Source organism: Aplidium turbinatum, chromosome 15 (assembly GCF_918807975.1).
Source record: "Aplidium turbinatum chromosome 15, kaAplTurb1.1, whole genome shotgun sequence".
NCBI classification, from domain to species: Eukaryota; Metazoa; Chordata; class Ascidiacea; order Aplousobranchia; family Polyclinidae; genus Aplidium; species Aplidium turbinatum.
Window position 1 is genome coordinate 18,357,320 of NC_137486.1, and position 23,594 is coordinate 18,380,913.

A 23,594-nucleotide genomic window follows, 5' to 3' on the forward strand; every position below is an offset into this window, starting at 1 on the left:
AGTTTAACATCTTCAAGTTTATTACATTTACATGTCTAGAGGGCAGGTCTGAGTATCAAACTAAGATCTTGGAAGCCTTGTACATAAAACGTCACAATCCACTTTTGAACAGACAATTGTTGCTTGCGGCTCGTTTTTCTTGCTCTCTGTATTTTAAAATTAGTTTTTTCGCACCTTGCCTTTCTACCATATCATGTGATCTGTTTAACACCTTTTGATGCAGTTACCTTTGATTCTCGTGGAGCCTATATCGTTGAGTTTGAGCTAGTCAGAAGTACTGTGCAGTTTTTGTCTTTTTCTGTTTATAGATTTAGTTAACCATTGTATTTTTTTCAGATGTAGTTAATTTGTATGTATATTATTCCTAAAGAGGACATCTTGTGATGTCGAAAACGTTCGATACTTAATTTGTTGCGTAGTTTTATGTTTATGTAAATGTAATAAACTTGAAGATGTTAAACTTGATCACGTTGCTCGGCTTCGTATGCCTATGGTTCAACAAGACAAACTTTCTACCGAAGCTCTATTATTTTATTGGGGTCTGCTACTATTCGGTGAGTCCGATTCGGTGAGTCCGATTCGGTGAGTCTGATTCGGTGAGTTACTAACTTCTAACCCCTAACCCAAACCCCTAACCCCTAACCCTAAAACGGCAATGATAATTAGGCTATGGTACCCGATAATTTTAAAAAAAAATTGAAAAAATCCCCCGTTAAGGGATCGGACTCACCGAATCGGACTAACCGAATCGGACTCACCGAATCGGACTCACCGAATCGGACTCACCGAAACGGGCCATTCCGATTTTATTGTCATGTTCATTGTGATGTCATTTTCATATTCCCTTACGCTAACCCGGAACTGAAATTTGATTGTGACGTAACGAAAGTGAGACCATTCAGAGAAAAGATCAAACGTGGCTTTCTCTCACCAGGAATTGATAGCGGGTGGCAGTGGCAGTTGCCGTAGAAACACAATGCAGCGTTGACCGCTTTTTTTCAACACAGTGTTGTTGCGGAATGGCTTTGTTCTGTCGAATACCTAGCGAGAGACATAGCGTAAAACAAGAAGTTGCGCTGCAGTTGGTTGGATAATTCAGCGTTTAACAAAAACGGAAATAATCGTAACGAACTCTTCATAAGTGTCATGAAAACAGGGTGGGTGAAACATATTTTGCCCACCCTGGTTTCACGGCAGGATGGGCGCTGATCACCTGGCCCACCTTATTTCGACACCTATGTATAGTTGTATACGCTAGTCTACATACCTTTTTAAAACAACAAAAAATATCTATGTCTATATCATTGTAAACTTAAACCACTTCTACATAGAAAGCTCACTTAATGGTGGGCCGAGCCAGTAGACAAGTATGTATGTATTACAATATGAAATATACTAGGGTGCAACCTAGTTGGTACCCTGAACAGTTCGTACCCTCAGTTCATACACTGAAAAGATCGAGAGAAAAAATTAAAATAAGCTGAAGTCGCTGATCGCAGTTTAATAGCACAAAGCCGAAGTCGCTGATCGGAGTGTCCGCAAACAACTCGAGGGTTAGGGTTAGCGGAAACTGCAGAAAAATATTTGCGGAAACTGCGATCAGCGAGGGTTAGAGAGCATAGATTACTCGATGGTTAGAGTTAGGGTAAGCGGAAACTGCGGTTAGTGGAAACTGCGGAAAAATGTTTGCAGAAACTGCGATCAGCGAGGGTTAGAGCATAGGTTACTCTATGGTTAGAGTTAGGGTAAAGGTTAGAGAAAACTGTGGAAAAATGTTTGCGGAAACTGCGATTAGCGAGGGTTAGAGCATAGATTACTCTAAGGTTAGGGTAAGGGTTAGCGGAAACTACGGAAAAATGTTTGTGAAAACTGCGATCACCGAGGGTTAGGGTTAGAGCATAGATTAGTCTATGGTTAGGATTAGCGAAAAGTGCAGAAAAATGTTTGCGGAAACTGCAATCAGCAACTTCCGCTTTTTTTAATTTCTTCTCTTGATCTTTTCAGGGTACGAACTATTCAGGGTACGAACTAGGTTGCATCCAATATACTATAGTAAGTTTGGCTAAAAAAGTAGAAAATTTTAAATAACATTTTTTTGTTGGGAAACATCACCAATTCAAAACTTTCTCATTGAAAGTGTGTTTTGAAATTCAGTGGAAGATTTTGTGGTATGATATTTTTATCATCAATTCCTGCAATGGGCCAGCCCAATAGCCTACTTAATATGACAACAATTTTTGTGTTTTCAATGATTTTTTCACTTTATTTTAAAAACAACCTATACATTGCATTTTTATTAAACTTTTACTTCCATTGCGACCACATAATGCACACAACAAAGGGACCTATAGTCGAGTTTTACTGTTACAATTATTTTGGCATGATTGATATTAAACGTCTTGACCGAATAATGCAGCATGCTCTACAGCAGTGGTTCCCAACCTGGGGTTCGCGGACCCCCAAAGCATTTGGGGTTCCTTGATTACCTTGATGATTTTTGGAAGAAAAAAATGAAAAGCGATCTTTTTACTTTCATTTCTCTTTTTAAATGCAAATATGTCAAGCTCAAGCCCACGAGAATAAACTGTACCGCCACAGTACCGGTATGTATTAAAACAAATCTATGCTGCTGCCTACAATGTGTACATTGACCTTAAACTCTATTTACCACAACGGACGTCGAGTAGGCTAGGCTACATTCTCATGATTTGAGATCGAAAGAGTTATTACGCATTGAATTTCATTCAAAAGCAGTGGAAGAATTATGGTGCTCACAACTGCAAACCTACCCATTCTTGGCAAAGCAAGCAATTATTGTTTTGTTTCCATTCATAACCACTTACCTTTGCGCGGCAGGATTCTAAACTCTTGTTACAATAAAAATTAAACATCGAAATCGCCTGGACATTGAAGATGACATGCGTGTTGCATTGTCAAAAACTCAACCACAGTTCATTCGTGTAGTTCAGGAAAAGCAACAACAGCCCTCTCATTAAATTTGATTATGTTGAAAAAGTTTCGGCATGGCACTTTGGGTCACCTTAATATTCAAATACTGCTGACATTTCTTGAACAATTCACTCATTTTCTTATTTGAGCAACTGTTTAACGTGATATTTGCCGCAGGAGTCATAGCGACAATGCAATATGACACAGTACAGTAGTTGAGTAGCATAATTATTACAATAGTCAATAGTATGTTAATTGAGTTTCAGGCAAAATTTAGGTGGGGGTCCGCAGAATTAATAATTTGTCTAAAGGGGTCCGTGACAACCAAAAGGTTGAGAACCACTGCTCTACAGCAAGGGTCTCAAACACGCGGCCCGCGATGCATTTTCAAACTTTGAAATAACTAACAATTACTGTACGTTTTCTACAGATTTAGAAAGATAAAATTCACTCTAAAATCTGAAAATGTTTATCAAACTTCACACGACTTTTTAGCGCTACTGTCGCATCATTTTATTGCGTGCGAGAAACTCGTACTGTTACATCGCAATAACATTGCCTATTTACTTATTGTGTCTTTATCGCAACAGTAACCTTGGTATATGCTGAAGTTGGCTTTTCAAGGGTTTAGTTTTTAGCGCCATTTTAAAAGTTTATTGCAATATTTTTACCTTCCAGGTCCGTGGTTTCATTTGCATTCTTGTTAGTTTGCCGTTTTTTTGTGTTTGTACAGTGTTTTTCCATCTCTTTATCCTTACTACTTTTCCTTGCAATCTAACATTCTTGATGTGTTCTTACTACCTTTTTTATTGCGTGTTAACTGTGTTATCTTGTTTACGAACCATGATTTGATTCGGTTCACCACATTCTGTTAGTTAGACATCTGTCGGTTGCAACCTCTTGAGTTGATGCATCCTGTTGGTTTGAAGATTTGTTTTCTGAAAGAAACTCATACATGTAGACATCCAAGACATCATTCTCGAATCATCCCCACCACCGATGTGCTCGGGATGTTGCTGCAAGAATTTACAGCTAGGTATGAGCAGATACTTTTGACTACTCGACGTCCGCTACAGTAGCTACGGTAGGGCAACACTAAAAGGCAGAAATAAGCCGGGCGTGAAATGGCGTATTGTCCGCAGAAGTAGCGCTTTAACACTGATGTAGAAAACGCGGAAATACGATCTTGGATTCCTAAACAGGAAAAAGGCGGAAATGCAATTTTTAACATTAACTCAATACCGAACATTTTCTTATGTTGAAATATTATTGAGTTATCGCTATGTTAAACAATATGGACGCCAAGATCGTATTTCCGCGTTTTCTACATTGGCATTAAATCGCTACTTCTGCGGACAATACACCATTTCACGCCCGGCTTATTTCCGCGTTTCCGCCTTTTACTGTTGCCCTCTACGATACCGTATATACGGTAGCTTCTGCGCCTAGGATCATCTGGACACTTTGTAAAGCAGCTGTATATTTTTGTGCAAATTATGAACCACAATAGCTGCTATCTAGCTTAAATCATACATCTGCAGAATGTAGATGTACCGTAGGTTTATAATAAATACCTACAACCTACGTCAGTGTACAAGTAGAAACTGTCCGCCCTGATAGCTCAGTTGGTTAGCGCATGACTTCGAGAACGAACAAGCTTCAAGATCAAAAGGCGCTGGTTTGACTCCCGGGGTGTGCGCTTAAGCAACACATTATAAAAACTGCTCTCTATTCAGCGGCACCTAATATTGGAATGGAATAATTTCCCGGCAACAAGACTTCAACAATCAGAAATTTCACTCTGTCAATTTTGATAACCGGACCTACGCCAAAAGCCTCTACAGTCTACAAGTATACGAAACTACTATGAACAACTTATCAAGGTATTGTCAGTCTGAGGATAGGCTAAAGCAGGGTGGTCCAAGACTGCGAACATGAAGGGCCACATTAGGGTCTGAAAAAAACTTTACAGGCCGCATAGTGAGAAATCATAACGCGTTGCTGAAAGTAGAAACGTTGTTAAATAAAAACTTAACTAAGTTGCGATTTTGAACTTCTTTTCTGTACATTTCGATCTGTTTTAACTGCATTATTACTGTTTGCAGGCTATGAACATTAAAAAATCTTGTCGCTGACAAAATACAGTTGCAATGAAAGAACTGAGTTTGCTGTTCTGATCGACCTAATGTTTTGCTGTACACGCCTAACTCACTTTTTAATCTCTGCTTGCGATTCAAAAAGTGATTTTCAGCGAGTAAAAAAGATACGATACATAACACGTCAACAAATTAGCAAACCAAAACAATTTATTATTTTTTGCTTCTGCATATAGTGTCGATCTCTGGTTTAAATTCAGTGGTCGACAGACGTAAGCAGGCATCCAGGGTTTCATCAGCCATTCTGTTCCGTGTCTCGCTTTTTAATCGCTTCATAAAAGAGAAAGTGCCTTCATAACGAAGAAAGCCCGCATGCCAGGGTTTGGACCACCCTGGGCTAAAGACTCAAAACTAACTAACTGACTTGGTCAATGGTCATATCAAGAAGTTTTTCATTCCTATCTTTGAACCAAAGAAATTTCTGTGAAACTAATAAAATATTGAAATCATAAAAAGCATACTATTAGTTAATGAAATAAAGTTAACAAAGGGAAATGCTATGCCCCATCCAAAGCGCGCAGTGGCCCAGTGGGAGAAGACAAAATTCCATGGTGAGTGGCGGTTCAGTCCATGGCGTTATAGAGATCGTCTTGGTTCAGTCTCAGACTCTCAATCAGGGTTACCAGGTCCACTTGTGGAAAAAATGCCAAACAAAAGAAACAACTGGTCAAAAAGTGCCAACTGACCTAAAAAAATGCGAAATAGGCAAACCGCTGCAAAATCGAAGGTTTTTTCATTAAGGAGTAATGGATTTGATGAAAAATGGAAAAAACTGCAAAAAACTCAGCCTACACTAACTGCTAGTGCACAACCTAGCTATCTGCATTCATTCCATGGCGAGGTTGTATAACGTCACTAACGCAAAGACAGCGGAGGGAAATAAAAATGTCCATGGTTTTATTGAAATTGCCAATCACAATTAGTCATGTGAACAACGTTTAAAAGGCTAAATTAAGCAATACCAAACAAAATTTTTCGAGCAAAAGAACAACAAAAAAGGCCAAAAATTGCCAAATTTTGAAAAAATGCCAAACAGGATTTTTTTATGCCAAACAACATAAAAAAATGCCAAATTTGTGTAATTTGGCATTAAAAATGCCAACCTGGCAAGCCTAGTCTCAATCAGTTGACCAGTGACGTCATTAACGTCACACACTAGAACCAACTAAACTGTTGAAATTGAAAATTGGAATCATCAACAGTCCTAATGTTGAGAAGGAGCGATCTTCCTGGCGTCAGCACTATACCTGACTACTCACCATAGAAGAGCGAGCATTGTGTTTCGCTAACCATACCGGCGTAGCCTCCACACTAGCCATCAATACTTTTCCCAAAAACATGTGTTTCTCGGCAGTCGAGTGTAGCAAAAACTCAGCGATAGACACGTGTTTCGTTCCCGGTTTAGCCCATGAGGCTGGGCTCATCAGTATCGTTCCACTAGTTCTTGCCACATAGTTCTCAACTGCTGCCAGTCACTTGAATTATTACCTTTGTGGAAAGAAAACAACTAAACTAACTGTCGCCAAGGATATGCACAGTTGAGGAGGAGCGATTTTCCTGGCGTCAGCACTACCTGACTAGCCCTACTCACTAGCCTATATAGAACAGCGAGCATTGTGTTTCGCTAAGTGTCTATCGCTGAGTTCTTCCTACACTCGACTGCCGAGAAACAGTCCTCATGTTACTCAACCAGAGCCAGGGATATCTATAACTACGGGATTGGAAACTCTATTTAGTGCCATACATCAGTAGGGTCATCACATTACTACGACTACAAAAAGATTAACAAAATAAAATACCGACTAAAAGATATACAAAATTCGATTTTACAATAGTAATACAAAATGTACACTCACATTAAATTTAATTCATGTATAAAAGTACATTTACGCTGCTAGAAAAAAAAACAATGAATCCAAAAATGAATGAATGCAACGAGTCCAAAAACCGTCTACTGTTGTTCTTTATCATTTTGCGTACTGCAAATCGGATCAGAAGTAAATGAGGAGTGTTCAGCAATCAGTAGGCTAAAATATGCTGTTGTATCATCAACTTGTTCACAGACCAATCCAGTATAAAACCAATTCGTTTACGATGTCATTAGAAATAAAACCAATAGTCATTCTGGAAATTTTTTAAGGAGCAAACAAAATACAACAGCACTGCACTTATGAATACAAACAAATAAACAAACCAGACAAGCGTAGACCTTACAATTTATAGCAGGTGAATTAATTGTTACACTTTTGGTTGTTCGTTTAGCTTACTACTTGCTGCCCTTTAAGGTCAATTTATGTGATTGTTTATCACAGCAGCGCACAAAGAAAAATGACCCTACTGGTGTATAAAGTGGTTTTCAGTTTCACAGAGTTTCCAATCCCGTAGGAATAGATATCCCTGACCAGAGCCACACTGGTTCAACAGTAGGCTGCACAAATGTTGCTTTGAAACATCAATTAAAAAGAGAATGACATTTTGGAAAATGGTTGTAGCGGCGCATTGCTTGTTGACATGCCCGTTCATATGTAGTCGTCGGCAGAACGACAACATCTCTGGGCACGATAGTGGCGAAATGTTGTCAGGACTCAGGACACTAAAGTCTTCGATGTTAGATCTATTGATTTATTTCAACACGGTAAGCATGATGCTGAGCAACAGAATCCAGAAAACAGAATACTGAACAAAAACCAGAACGGTTGAGAGTCCCGAAACCAGAAATAAGTAGGCTACCCCTCAACAACGCCCTGTCGTAGGCCTATTCGATTGAATAAAAAAAGTTCTTCTTACAATTTAAATGTTTGTAGGTGCTTAAAAAGGGCCCTATTTTGATTGGAAAAGCGCCGTTGTGCATCGCAATCGCTAACTCAAACACGCAATGGTACAGAACGGTTAAACTACGTGTATGAGATGATGTAATAGCCAGAAACAGCCATTAAATAGGGTTTAGTTTGGTATTTCAGATTTGGATACAATAAAATGATTGAACAATAGCCTAAATACTATTCAATATTCATACGGTACTACAAAAAGTGCTCAATGCCAAGCAAAAAGCCAAGCAGTCGGCAGCAGTGGCTGAGTGGTTAGCGCGTTGGGCTCGCAGTCGAGAGCCTGCATGTTCGACTCCAGCCACCCGCACTTGCTGTTATTTCTCTGGGCAAGAAACTTTACGATAACTGCCTCTACCCAGTGATCGATTTCGAGTGATGGGTAGTACCAAATTTAAGTCATAAGTAGATTAGACAACCGGAAACAGACATTGCCGTCGGCTGCAGCGTGGGTCAGGTGTACGTCGGAAGGCGTACACCGATGCATAGCGCTCAAGTCCGCTTTCTCGCAATGCAGGATAAAGATATGAAAAACAAAAAAAAACAAAAACAGAGCGAATTAAATCAAATATAGTTATTAAAGGTGCACTGCAACGAAAATACATGGCTTATTTTGTATTTGTAGATCTTTCTGAAATAAAACGTTTTTCAACAATGAATAGAATGATTTTGATTGGTCAAAATTTTTGATGACGTCATTGGCTGGCAAAGCCGCATCCAAGGTCTACTGTTTTGCGTGCAAACACAAGGAACAAATCGCGTAGGCTACCGACACAGCAAACAATTTTGTACTAAGGGAGTTTTTACACCCTTAAAATGGTGGCTTCTTGTATGGCTCCCGGTTTTACTAACCGGGGATTCCGGGAATCGTCAAAGGGGTATACTTTCATCGTTTAGCCTACCTCTGAATAATGACGACAAGCTGAAGAAATGGATCTCGGCGATGAAACTCAAAAACCCACCTGTAAACAAGCACTGCCGTGTGTGCAGCAATCATTTTCTGGCCGGCGATTACCAACGTGATCTACAGGCAGAGCTACAAGGCACCAAGTCCAGACACCTGCTCATCCCTGAAGCTGTTTCTTCTGTCTTTGATTTTTCAAGATATGTGAAAGCCACTGTCAATGCTATACCCACAAAACTCGATCGACCTAGGTAGGCTACAGGTTTTTGAGTACGATCGGGCGTTTGGATCGAATAGCAAAGCGAGAAAACAACAAGACTTTGAAACAGGTCAGTAGGACAGTAAAACATTGGCAGGGTAGGCAACTCAACTCTGAATACATAGGCTACTTTTAGTTGATATCAATCAATCAATGTATTATTTGTCAGTAACAGGAACATAAGGGAGAGATCTTCCAACAGTGCCCAGCAGTGTCCTACAGTGCCCAACCCCCGCTTTTGGCGGCAATGCATTCTGATTTAACGCTGTAACAAGTTTGAGGTATTGCCACGTGACCAACGATACCTCAGTCACAACTTGAAGGCTTAGCTAAAGACATTCAGCTAGCTGCAAAAGGATGTCAAATTTGAAAGAAATTATTATTATTTTACGTAAAAAGAAAAACCGTGCTCATCAACTCTTCATTAACTATATCAGATATATAGCAATGCCATCATAAATAGGTAGCCTATAGTCTTATATGTTGCGTTTTGGCTAGGCATAACTGCAGCAATTAGGAAGTTAGGCCAACAGCTTGTTTTGCTCAAAATGGTGTCGGTGCCAACAATGCCCACCAACGATAGTTCCAACAGTGCTCAGGGTGGGCACTGTTGGAACCTTGCAAAATAAATTTGTTAACTGACAACTCGTTATGATAGATGGTCCGTATTAGCTTGATCAAAACTACATCAGCAAACGTTTTTACGGTTCTCCATTTTCAGTTTTCTCCCTTGACTACATAAGTGCATACGTGTAACTTAATTGGCTATTGTTGCAGAGTGATCTTAATTACAAAAATGGTCAAGAAAATGGTCAAACGTTCTCCGGAAATCATGAAAAGACTTGCAAAGAAGTCCGTACCAATAGAAAGTCTATATCAATTGTGTTTCCAAAGAATTCGGCATTCCTCGTAGACACTGAGATGTTATTTAGAAAAGTACACAAACAATGATTTAGAAACTTTAGCACCGAAAAACTTTCAACCTAACTAGGCCTATAGGCTACTGTTAACAAAATATTCTCCTACAAAAAGAGAGGGAGCTTCGTGAATATCTTCAAGATGCAGCAAAGCATCACTTTGGCTACGCGACCAAGACAGCTAGAACACTGGCATTCGAACTTGCTGTAAAAAACAATAGAAAAAGAAACGAAATGTTGGAACGAAAATGAGACTTCTCGAAAGAAATGGTTCCGGCTTTTTTTGCTAGTTAGTAGTTAATAGACTACTCAGAAAAAGAAAGATCGGTTTCGACAATATTGGAATTGCTATAATGTTCTTCTATGTAGGCTATTTACAGGAAGTGGGCACTGTGAGAACCCTACATGGGCACTGTTAGGCATTCGTGTCCCACAGTGCCCACTTTTTTTTAAGTATTTTTATATTGCCATTATTCAAATACTGCTTATCGTAGAATTTACACTAAACTATCAATAAATAGCAAAAAGATAGTACTAAGACATAGCGTAGAAAAATCAATATTATTGACAAGCTTTTGAGGAAAAATTTCAAATATTCAGAAAAACTGGGCACTGTTGGGCTATCTCCCCTACATGTTTAAAATATGCAATTAATATACACAATGCAAAGTTACACAAGTTTCCATACCGACAGGGAAACAACGAGACGACCATATGGTCTACTTGCCACCCTACGGAAATGACGATTTTGCCATTTAAAATAAGCTTACAAGAGAAAAATAAAATAAAACGTTAACAACGTTCCCGCGCTTCAACATACGTAAAAAAAAAAACATATTTAAGAATAGGCCTAAACACAAAATTCCAAGAAGCAAGCAGAGATTAATCAAGTTTCAGACTGAACATGTTGTATTGCATAAATGCATAATCATGAAACTGGCAAGTTGGTTTCCATAACATATCACTTACGATGCACTGTAGCTTTGTAGAATTAACGTTTTGATCTCTTTTTTGAAATAATGAAATGATAAGTTTTTTTAGCCTACTTGGAACAATCCCAATACCTGTATGGACTTTTTGCCAAATTCTGTGTTTGATCTACTTATAAAATAGTTGTTGCTTGTTTGATAACTTGTGTTATGCTGATGAATGGATGAAGCATTTGTAAATAAATCACAATACGTAGACGGATACTGATTCATATGAACTTTGTAGGCTACATATGTTTTTTTATTTCAATGTTATGTAGCCTATGTCTTTTAGTTTCAAGATGTTCATTTTGAAAATAAAAAAATTAGTGTGAGCATAGTAATTTTGTTTCGTAATTATTCTTAGGCTATAACCTTTTTTGTAATTTTATTAATGGATGATATAAACCACTTGGTTCCAGCAAATTATTTTCCTGCATGTTTTTCAATGCAAATTTTCCTATGATCCGACTGCTGTCCGAACTGGTGTTGTCAGAGCACGAATCAGAATGATGTTCTTCGCTGTCGAGTCGCCGTCTTTTTGGTTCAAAAAGAAATCCTTGTCTTGTTTGTGCTGATCTTCCATTACTCAATATACAATGACCTATGCGACGTTTCTAAGGCAAATGCGTGAAGCTGTTTACTTGGGTAACGCCTAGAACATCACACAACTAAGGCGAAAGAGCCATGTCCATTGAGTCCTGCCTTTGTCATGAGTTACCAAGGGGGATGGGAGTGGACTTATATACCAGTCCCAGGTATACAAGTTCTCTCATTTTCGCAAACCATCATTTTTTCCCGATTAGTTTTCTTTTTTCAATTTCTCTTTCGCCTGAGTTGTGTGATGTTCTAAGTTTTTCCGTTTACTTGGCTGCCAGCCGATGACGTCACAAGACACATAGCGCCAACAGGTGGCTGATTTTCATTTGGTTATATCTCCCAAACAAAAAGGCATATCAATTGATTGATTGATTGAATTTTTATCCTCGGACTGGGAAAGCTTCTTGCAGAGCTTAATCCTGGCAGTTTCGCATACTTGTAGAGGCTTTGAATCACTGACGCAGGCCCGGTCACCGAGATTGACAGAGTGAAGTTTCCGATTGTTGAAGTCTTGTTGCCGGGGAACTATTCCATCCATTAGATGCCGCTGAATGGAGAGCAGTCCTTAACGTGCGTTGCTCAAGCGCACACCCCGAGAGTCGAACCAGCGCCGCTTGATCTTGAAGCTTCTTTGTTCCAGAAGTGATCAAAAATTTTTTTCGAAAAATATAAAACTTAAACACTAAAGAATCACCAAAAAAATTTTAAACCTTGAAATCTTGACATCTGCCATCTTGAAACCTTGACATCTTGAAACCCTTGACAGCCTGTGTCATCCTAAAAGGGGGATCATCAGAAGGTCTTTATTCAAATAGAATCAAATAGAAAATGATTGATATATTTAAATAGTATGCACTTAACCGATTTCGTCTGTAATATCAAATTTTAAAAAATGTCATCTGAATGAGAGTAGGCCTACCCATTGTCAGTGTTGCGAGATGTGTTTAGCTAAAAATAACATTTATTCTATTGAAGCACATGGGTATTAATTGGAAATCAAAGGATTCAAAGATACAACACTCCGTAACTGTTAAAAAAATTATGCAACTGGGAAGCAAGAATAACCAAAGTTTTACAGACAAAGGTTGGCAATCTGGCAACTCTTAAAAATTGTGGAGCAATGCCAAGCATTTTGTCGGTGTTTTCAGGGATTGGCAGACATTTCAAAGGGTTGTCAGTCCATAATCTTAACCTTGACTCCCAATTATAACCTTAACCGTGATTAAAAAGACTAGTTCAATTGGAACTGTTAACCCTGGTAATGCTCGAAAATGCCTGACATGGGGTATTTAGAGGTACCATCTAAATAAAGTCAGCTATAATTTGATTGATTGCTTGAATCTTTATCCTCGGTTTAATATGAATTGCTTTGTATATTCTTTTCTGAATGAATAAAACCACAACATTGTGATATGCTTTGGGATGTGACATCCAAACTTTTGGATAAAAAGCAGGCAATTATCTTCAGATATTTAGGTTAAGATAGTTTTACTGCACAGTGCAGTTTCATAATCATGGGAACGCTGCTTGTCAAAAGGTTCTTATTATCAGGTACATTGTAACATCGTATGTAATCATTATTCTACAGTATATATGCTATATAAATCTACAGTAGCGTAAAGTGATTTTATTTTTCTGTTTTATTGCAAAACTGATTTTTTGAGGCACTAATTTCAGCACTGTTACTTTAACATAAAAGGTTAAGTAGTTTTTTTTGGTTTTTTAACTTATTTGTTCAAGCTACCGAACTATATTTTATCATGTTATATCCCTATAAAACCACATATTTTGCTGTCACATATTTTACATTATGTTTTCAACTAAACTTGGTTTTTTGTAGGATCAAGGTTGCCTTGTCGACATTTGAAGGTGATTGCATCAAATCCTTTGGTAACCACCATTATTTTATATTAGCTTTCTAATTGCAATGATAAGTATTTTTTGTGTTTTTATGTAACTTAACCTATGGAAACATTACTCGTATATTATTAAAATGGAAGTGGCTACATTTACGGCGCCGTAAATACAGCTGTTCCATGCCTTTTTTTAAATCTTTACGTTGCTTTTATTGCGCATGCGCGCTGGTGCGTATTTTTTCTTTATTCTCGAAAGAACAAATAAAAAAAAGTGCATAATAAATAACTTCTAAATTCAACCGCTTTTGCCAAGTGAATCTGTGGCTCGTACTCCCAAGGATATGAGTTCGATACCATCAAGAGGTGTTTCTTTTTTTAAACTAAACTCAAACCCGAAGTGACTCAATCGTTAGGCTACGCATTTTTGTGGCCGTTCAGTTTAGTTTGTTTTTAGTTCTGACCATCACAATGAAAAAACAGTATATGACAAACATAGCAGAGTAAGGTAGAAGCAACAAAACGCAGACGTTATAGGCTAGCGTGCATGATAGCAAAGCTGGACAAATAGACAATCAGTTCAAAACATGGCACGGTCGCAACACCTTTAATAACATTTTTATAAATTGAGAACAAAGAGAAAAAAAGGCTAGTGAGTTTTTTTCTTTAACAATTAATATGAGTAAAAAAAAATTCTAAATTCATAAAATTTTTAGGTGTTACGACCGTGCCATATTTTAAACTGATTGTCCAGCTTTGCTATCATGCACGCTATAACGTCTGCGTTTTGTCGCTTCTGCCTTTTTCTAGACCTCTGCTATGTTTGTTTGTTTGTCATATACTGTTTTTTCGTTGTGATGGTCAGACCTAAAAACAAACTAAATTGAACGGCCACAAAAATGCGTAGCCTAACAATTGAGTCATTTCGGGTTCGAATTTAGTTTAAAAAAAAAGAAACACCTCTTGGTGGTATCGAACTCATATCCTCGAAAAAGACTAGAACATCACACGCCCAGGGCGAAAGAGAAAATTGAATTGAGTCCTGTCTTTGTCATGAGTTACCAAGGGGGGTGAGGGGGACTTATATACCAGTCCCAGGTATAACCTGTCCCCCCCCCCACCCCCCATGGTAACTCATGACAAAGACAGGACTCAATTCAATTTTCTCTTTCGCCCTGGGCGTGTGATGTTCTAGGCGTTACCCATATCCTCGGGAGTACGAGCCAGACAAAGATCGCATGCGCCACAGATTCACTTGGCAAAAGCGGTTGAATTTAGAAGTTATATAATAAGCACTTTTTTTAATTTGTTCTTTTGAGAAAGAAGAAAAAATGCGCACCAGGGCGCATGCGCAGTAAAAGCGACGTAAAGATTAAAAAAAAGGCATGGAATGGCTGTATTTACGGCGCCATAAATGTAGCCACTTCCTATTAAAATCTAAATTAAACTGTGAATCTGTTGAATGGCATTTACTTAATGATCCGTTTTTTGAAGAATGATTTTGTCAAAAAAAAAGATGTGTTATGTGAAGATATTACACCATTTCAAACAGTCTCAGCTTGCACACTTTATTTCACACTGTTAGATGAATTTTGTTATTTTCGGTCATATTTTGGTTGTTGGCAATGAAAGAAAAAAACAATAGCTGCGTTTGTTTGGTGTTCTGGGGAGTCTAAATTTGCTGCTTATGTTAGTGTTTGATGGTGTAATGTGCACAACTATCTAATGTTTCAATTCATGTAATATAACATTGCAGTTGATGGTTTTTGCTTGGCTTGGTTAAATAGAAATTGTTCAGTTCTTTTCAGAAGAACTTATAAATATTGATGTCAATTGTAAGTTCTTTATAATCAGACCCTTAACCAATAGTCATAATTAAAACTTCAACCAGTGGTAAAGTATGTTTTGAAGTTTTACTTTTTTATGCATACGGAGGTTTCCGAAAAAACATGACTTTTATAAACCCATCTAAATGCAAAATTACCTTTTTAGTTCATCTGGAATACAGAAAGAAATTTTGCCAAAGAAGCACATAACAGAGAAAAGACACATGTCAATATTGGAACCATTGGGCATGTCGATCATGGGAAAACAACGCTTACCGCTGCCATCACTAAACGTATGTGCTGAAAGTTTTGAAAACTTCAATATGTCGTCTGAAAGTAAAAATGCTTTGTATATATAATGTTAAAATAAGCCAACTTTTTGTTTGATTTTCCAAATTTCAGATTTAGCAGAAAAGGGAGGTTCAAAGTTTTATTCGTATGCTCAAATTGACAATGCACCTCAAGAACAAGCCAGAGGTATCACCATCAATGCTTCGAACGTTGGTTATCAAACAGAAACACGTCACTTTAGCCACGTGGACTGCCCAGGTCATGAGGATTACATTAAGGTAGGATCAGAAAGCTTGTCTTCTGAAGTTTTTTCTTTGCAATTTGGCACTGTTATCTGCAGCTGTTTACATTTCAAAATTTATTGTACTATAGTAGCCTACAGAGAAATGTGAGTGTTTATATAATTACCTTTTTGTTTAAGTTGTGCCCTTGGCCACTATTCCGCTACAATAATGATGGTACCTGCGTTGTGACGTACACTTCGCAAAGCAATAGCTTCTTGCCAGGCCAACAAGCAGCAGCTTCCTGCAAATTGTAACGCAACAGTGCGTTCTAATTGTCCCTAGTTTAAATACATGCAATGATGCATCCACTCATGCCAATCTGGCTGGCAACATTTCCTTCGTCGCTGAAGTGCTATGTTTAATTGCTTATTATTGCTTAGTTATGTGTAATTGTTTATCTGTGATGTTACATGTATAGTTGACTGTTATTGTTTCGGTTTAGCAATGTTTCGTGTGTGTTAGCTTATATTTTCTAATAAATTAATTGCATTTTGAAATGTAGGTAGCCTTAGAAAGCTAAAACATATCTATCTTTGTGTTGCGTTAAAAATGAAAAAAAATAAGAACACCTGCTTTCAGAAGCATCACAAGTTTTTCATTTAAAAATTTCACTTTGCCACATGTCTTTTTTGCAGAATATGATTGTTGGTACATCAAGTATGGATGCAAGTATCTTAGTGGTTGCTGCTACTGATGGCACAATGCCTCAAACCCATGAACACGTATTGCTCGCCAAGCAAATTGGCGTCGCTCAACTTATTGTATATATCAACAAGGCCGATTCGGCGGATGAAGAGATGATTGAACTGGTAAGAACTGGATAGAACTAGTATATGCTGTTGCGTCATTTATGATCACCTTTGATTTTTTTGCGTTTGCAAATGCAGAGTTTCTGTAAAGCAAAATTATGAGTTTTTTTTCAAAATGATTACTTTATGCAATATCACATACTGTAATATTAAGTTTTTAACCGTACTCAGTAAAGCCACGACAATATTTTCCAGCAACAGGCGTTAAGATGTTTTCTTTGAATACATGCTGTGCCATTTGTAGATCCAGTACAAAAATGTGATGAGGCAGATATTGCATTGCTCTCGAATTTCTTTGGGAAAGTGTTATTTGTGACGTGTTAATACAAACAAGAATTCTTGTTCACGTTTGAATTCCGTGCAGGTTGAGATGGAAATCCGCGAAGTCCTAGACAAGAATGGCTACGACGGCGAGAACACACCAGTCGTCGTTGGGTCGGCTCTGTGCGCATTAGAAGTAATAACCATATAACGATTCCCCCAGAAACGTTTTGTCATATTCTCTCTTTTAGAAGTGAAATAATAAGTGTAACTCTGTATTTGGGATTTCAATGTCTAGGAATCCTGCCAACTGCGTAAACACACACAGCAAATTCTATTATTTTTTGCATTGATTCAACGTCTGGAAACGTAAATGGAAAAAATAGAAAACTGGAAATGTAAAAATGACGGATTTTGCTGCCTGGGAAGCTATGATTAGCATTTGTTGTTTCATACACTCGTTTGGCTTCAAGAAATTGTAAATTAATCCCTGACTATTGAAAGCTAAACTTTGAGCATGTTTCATATGTGACGTCATTTGTTTTTGTGCTGGTGAAATTGGTCCAGTTTTATCTCACACCCTGGCATTATTTATTTTATAGTTTTTATGCTTTATATTGATATTTTAACACCCAACTTCTACCTTTATAGGATAAAGATCCGAAATTAGGCAAAGATTCCATAGAAAAATTAGTGGAGGAATTGGACAAGCTTCCTCTTCCGGAGCGGGACATGACAAGTCCACCTGTGTATCCCATTGATGGGATTTATAGCATTCCTGGAAGAGGTTAGAACGAACCAGTGTCGAGGATTTAGTTTCAATAACTTTCTTTTTTTTTCATTCTTTGTATCCCCGCCGCTAACTTGACTGCAAAAATGTTGCCTGGTAGTAATAGAACACTAGTCACAGTCGATTCTCGTCTGCATTGTACAGTATGCTTACGTACATTTTCGTATACCCTGCCAAGTATGTGTCATGCTCGATTGTGTCATTGAATGTGCCAAGATGCATTTGCGTACCTGCAGTAGGTGTTGGATCGACGTTGTTGTAGCAGATGAGCATTTATGGGAACGATTATTTGAAATCATTTTTGTTGACTTATTGTCATATACTGTTAAGCAAATAATGATGAACAAATATCGCCTTCAACTTCCAGGCACCGTCATCACCGGATGCTTGAAGCAGGGAATTCTCAAGAAAGGCGACCAGCTCGACATCTTTGGATTTGGTAAAAAATTTAAGACATCCGTGACCAGCATGGAAATGTTTCACAAGACTTTGGACCGTGTCGAAGCCGGGGACTCCGCTGGAATCCTCATCAAAGGCGTAAAGCGAGAGGATCTAAAAAGAGGCATGGTAGCTGTGAAAGCAGGAACTGTTCAACCCACGAAAGGAGTGATAGCTACGGTTTGTGAGATGGGGTTGAAGCCCAGACAACAAAATCCGTCATTTTTACATTGGTTCAACGTCTGCAGGCGTTGAATCAATGTAAAAATGACGGATTTTGTTGTCTAGGAAACTTGTTATTCTTCGTTTTTTATGAAATACGATGAAGCTAATGCAGAAAACATATAAAATTGGCGGTTGAAGATTTAAATTGTTGCCAAAACCTGCATCAACTTTCTAGCACGTGTATAAGTCTCTTGTCGAGCAGCATGCTCCTGATGGGTTTCGAACCGACTTCCTTTGTATTGTTGAGCGAACGCGTTCACCACTTGACTATGTTGCCAAGGAACGATTGATAATGATCAGACATCTTGTATTTTCAGATGTACATGTTGTCTAAGAAGGAAATGACCGCAAGTAAGGCAGTTCCTTTCGTCGCAGGAAGACAGTTCATGATGATTTTCAAAACGTGGAGTTGTGTAGTTCGTAGTCCTCCTCCGGCAGAGGGGGAGACTGCGGTAAGTGACAGGAGTGCTATACGCAAAATTAAGTTAAACGGATGATGTTCTTCCCACCAATACAGCTCCAGATGTGATCTTTTCTCCGTGGCACTCGGGTTTCGTGGCGCACTGTGGAGGCGCAGCGGAGTACGTTGTGGCCCTGGACCCATCTCCTTAACGCTGAATGCCAAGCAAAAGACTCGATTATATGTTAATCAAGGTTTTCAGACCACGTACGAAGAAATACCAATATCAAGCGACGCTGGTTTAACTCCCGGGCCGCAACTTCCCAAAAGGTACCATTAAAATATCCCCTTTGAGCAACCAAGGAAAACGTAAATGCTAGCTACATAAAGTCATCGGTTTGCCATCGGCTGACTTGTCGCAGAGGGTTAGGGCGATGGTAGTCATGTCATTGACGTGGGTTTGATTCTCACCACCGCTATAGCTCTTTTTTCTTCTATAATTACCAAACAAAGTTCAAAGGGGATTTTTTAATGTTACCTTTTGGAAAATTGCTCCCGGGCGTGCTCTTGATCAACGCACTTCAAGAACACCTCTCCAGCCTTGTGAAGAGAAATAAGGGTTCCTTCCAATCGGAGTTTTTAAAAAGGATATTCAATGGGCATTTTGCACAACTCAACAACTTAATAAAGCGTCAGTGTACGAAAAACATAGAAAACCTATCACCTAGTGTTGCCTCTTGTTTTGAATGTGTATCGAAAAGGTATTGCTACGAGCCTTTTTACTCTGCTTTCCGTACAGCAAATTCATCTTTTGTTACGTTGATTTAACGTCTGCAGACATTACATCAATGTGAAAAAAGAATGATTCACTGGCTGGGTTCACCTATTTTGTCGCCCAGATTATGTTGTAGTACCTCTTTAACGAACACCTCTGGTGGAGTTGCGTTGTTTCAATGACTCTTCTATTGTTTTCACAGCAAATGATCATGCCTGGCGAGCAAGGAAGCATGAAACTGATCTTGCGAGTCCCCATGGTGATAATGAAAGGAGACCGTTTCACCGTGAGGATGGATAAAATAACAGCTGGGACTGGGATCGTTACTGATCTTGTTGACGTGGACTCTTCCGAAGACATGTTCATAGATCCGAAGATGATTAAAAAGCAAAAGAGGTGATACCTGAACACTTTCGCAGTGCTGTCGTCTGCAAAGCCGATTTTTCTTCTAATGTCAGATTGGCGCACGACCCCAAGCGAATCTTGGTGCATACTACCGGTTTTCCTTTCAGCACTTGATCATGTTCGAATAAACAAAAGAATGCTAGGTTGTCATTGATACTACGTTTATCTGTTCGCGCGGTTTGCTTGTGTTTCATCTTCTGAAGTGAAATAAAGCTTAACATTTTTACTTGATCTTTGTGTTGCCAGTAGACAACTTTAGCCCATAAAGCACGAACCGATCTTACAGAGCAAACTAAGTGTAATTGTGCATCAGTCAACTGGATTGTCAGGCAAGCTACAATATCTTCATACGATCACAGCCTATCGTTGCTATTGGGTTGTTTTTATTGGAAAAGTGATCACATTCAGCGAAACGCAGTTTGCGCTATCATTTGCCTGTCACAGTCGGTTAGTCCTCGTCCGCCCTGATAGCACAGTTGGTTGAGCGGCCAAATTTGTGCACGAAGAAACCTCGAGATCAAGCGGCGCTGGTTCGGCTCTCGTGGTGTGTGCTTGGGGTGATCTCCATTGAGCGACACCAAGCAGAAGCTTCAATTTTGGCAACTGAGCCTGTGTAAGTTGTTAAAAAATTCTACAAGTATACGAAACTGCCAGGACTCATCTATCAACTTTCTCAGTCCGAGGATAAAGATAATGGTACGGTAACCACTTGAACAGGTCAATTCCCAGTAAGGGAACGTTCAAATATTACGTAACGCTTTTTTTTCGAATTTTTGACCCCCCCCTCCCCCATGTAACGCCAACGTAACGCTTTTTTCAATCCCCCCCTCCCTCATGTAACGCTTTTTCACTACGAATTCAGCACAAAAAACTACCATTTCGTACTCGAAAGCGTTACGTAACGTTTTGCTTGAACCCCCTCCCCCCCGATGTGACGCTAACGTAACGCTTTGCATAACCCCCCCCCCTCCCCCTCGAAAGCGTTACGTAATATTTGAACGTTCCCTAAGGTTTCAATGAATGCAATGACATCACCAACCAAATTTGTTTGTTTTGTTTTTCATATCTTTATCCTGCATTGCGGGAAAGCGGACTTGAGCGCTATGCATCGGTGTACGCCTTCCGACGTACACCTGACCCACGCTGCAGCCGACGGCAATGTCTGTTTCCGGTTGTCTACTCTACTTATGACTTAAATTTGTTACTACCCATTACTCGAAATCGATCACTGGGTAGAGGCAATTATCGTAAAGTTTCTTGCCCAGAGAAACAACAGCAAGTGCGGGTGGCTGGAGTCGAACATGCAGGCTCTCGACTGCGAGCCCAACGCGCTAACCACTCGGCCACTGCTGCCGACAAAGGTGTTAAAACTGTTAGTTAGTTAGAGACGAACTAGCTAGCTATAGACGTAGGCTACGTTAGCGGTTAGCCTATAGTTTACCGGAACAGTACCAGTTTTAACACCTTGTTCCTGAGTCTTGTTGGGTCAGCAAGAAGTCCCGGTTGGGCAGTCAACATGTGCCGTTATGGGGTAACGCCTAGAACATCACACAACTAAGGCGAAAGAGCCATGTCCATTGAGTCCTGTCTTTGTCATGAGTTACTAAGGGGGGGGGGGGGGGGGGGGCAGTGTTGGGCGCGATAACTCATTTTTCAGTTAAGCGATAACGATAAACGAAAAATGCCTAAAGCGATAACGATAAACGATAAATAAAAAAAATTAAGCGATAACGATAAAATTATCGCCGATAATGTCCGATAAAGATAATTTTTTTTTCTTGATTAGCGCTGCGCTAGCACATCTCAGGCAGCACGAACTGTTTTCATCAACATGACGAAAAATCGAACATTGCCTAATATAGCCTACTGTAAAGGGACAAAACTTTTTGTAAGTTATGCATGAATAAAATCGCAACAGCGACAGTGGGTATCGAACCTTCAACCTCTTGATCCAGAATCAAACCACTGAGGTAACTGCCGTGCTTATAATTATACATTCAGATACCAGTTGGATGCTTTTATCAATTGAGTTACACTGTCGCTTACGTGCAGTAGGCAAAATAATTAAATCAAATGAAAATACCATAAAAAATTCTAAACTTTGTATTGTAAACTTTGTAAACAAACCTTGTAATTCCAAACTTTGTAAAAATTCCAAACTGCTTAAAGGGCTGTTTACAGCAAAGTCGCCTGTGCGCTTACATTTTAATTGTAAAATTCTCTCGCAATTGCCGATTGCAGCAAAACAACAAGAGAATTGTTGCATGCATTTCATTGCATTGCAATTTGCAACTCTAAAAATTATTGTGTTGTCAGGGCCGTCGCTGCAGGGGGGGGGCGTGCCCCCTCCCCTGACAACGACCTGTGCACACACACTTCAGGCACTGAGGAAGAACTGGTTTCAATTTTAGTTTCATTAACTGGGTGGCTAGTAAAAATATTACTTTTCATGTTCTTTCCACTTGTGTGTTGATACGAAATAAAATTTATTGGCGATTATCGGCGATAATCAAATATTGCCTTTGGCGATGACGATAAACGATAACTGAAAAAATAATTGAGCGATAACGATAGGCGATAAAAATTTATCGCCGGTAAATTATTGCCGATAATGCCCATCACTGGGGGGGGGGGGGACTTGTATACCTGGGACTGGCATATAAGTCCCCCCACCCCCCTTGGTAACTCATGACAAAGACAGGACTCAATTCAATTTTCTCTTTTGCCTTAGTTGTGTGATGTTCTAGGTTTTTCCCTGTTATGGACTTATGGACATTATTGTAGGCTACCTGTTGCAAACCCACACATTTACGCATGCTCTTTGCCAGTGGCGGCTCGTCAGAAGGTGCTGCGGTACTGCAGCACCCCCTAGCGTAATTTCACTGGTTACACATATAACTTAATGTATAACCTAACCTTTATTGAAGAACCTATTATACGTGTATTTCTTGAAAATCTTCTCAAACCTATCGTCATATCTAGAAAACAATAGCACAAATCACCGCATTAAACAAATTCTGGTACGGAAACTCTGGTACTGCAGTCCCAGTTTCGGCTAGTTTGTGCGGTATTGCGCATGCGCGAATTTCTCACAAGCGACGATTTTAGCTGGGAGAGGGACTGCGTTTTTTGCAGTACCAGAGTTGCCATGTTGTAGTCTTGAAATTTCTCTTACGACAGAAACTGCTGGACTGTAAGCCAGTGGTATTACTATTGGCAACCCTGTCAGTCGAAGCTAGTCAGGCAGCTAAATGTGTGTTCTCCCTCACTAACTTGCAGTTGCTTTTTGAGCTGTTTAGAGTTAGACTAATGTAAATTAAGTATTTTTGTAGAGTTATACCTAGACGTTAGTGTTTTAGACAATTATGATGTTGGACTAAGAACAGATGCTTACAGCATAGGCTACATTTATTTTCTTTAACATTTCTCAGTATAGATAGAACTATGCATAGCATTAACTGGTTACCGGTACCTTTTCCTGTTTATTGGCATGTTCGTATACCGTATTGATGTTAGGTCTATATTGTAGCTTTCACAACCATTTTCATTCCAGACACTTTAATGATGAAAAATAAACTGAACTACCGGTATATGCCAACAGTGAATAGGCTATGAATCTTTAAACTGCATAGCCTACTGTATGAAACATCAAATCCATA

The 23,594-nt window shown here is 39.1% G+C and overlaps 1 protein-coding gene across 2 annotated transcripts; it reads left to right on the plus strand.

The window, feature by feature from the left end:
- The first annotated feature begins 13,027 nt into the window (after positions 1-13,027).
- On the plus strand, positions 13,028-20,166 carry LOC145784224 (elongation factor Tu, mitochondrial-like). 2 transcript variants are annotated; one of them, XM_082596004.1, is made up of 10 exons: positions 13,028-13,129; positions 13,419-13,468; positions 15,424-15,550; positions 15,660-15,826; positions 16,468-16,641; positions 17,006-17,098; positions 17,554-17,689; positions 18,060-18,310; positions 18,673-18,807; positions 19,733-20,166. In XM_082596004.1, the coding sequence occupies exons 1-10, from the start codon at positions 13,093-13,095 to the stop codon at positions 19,928-19,930; spliced, it is 1,368 nt and encodes a 455-aa protein (XP_082452130.1). In that variant the 5' UTR covers positions 13,028-13,092; the 3' UTR covers positions 19,931-20,166. The 2 variants fall into 2 exon arrangements, with proteins under 2 accessions (XP_082452130.1, XP_082452131.1); XM_082596005.1 differs by having other exon boundaries at positions 13,047-13,129; positions 13,419-13,447.
- Positions 20,167-23,594: the final 3,428 nt, after the last annotated feature.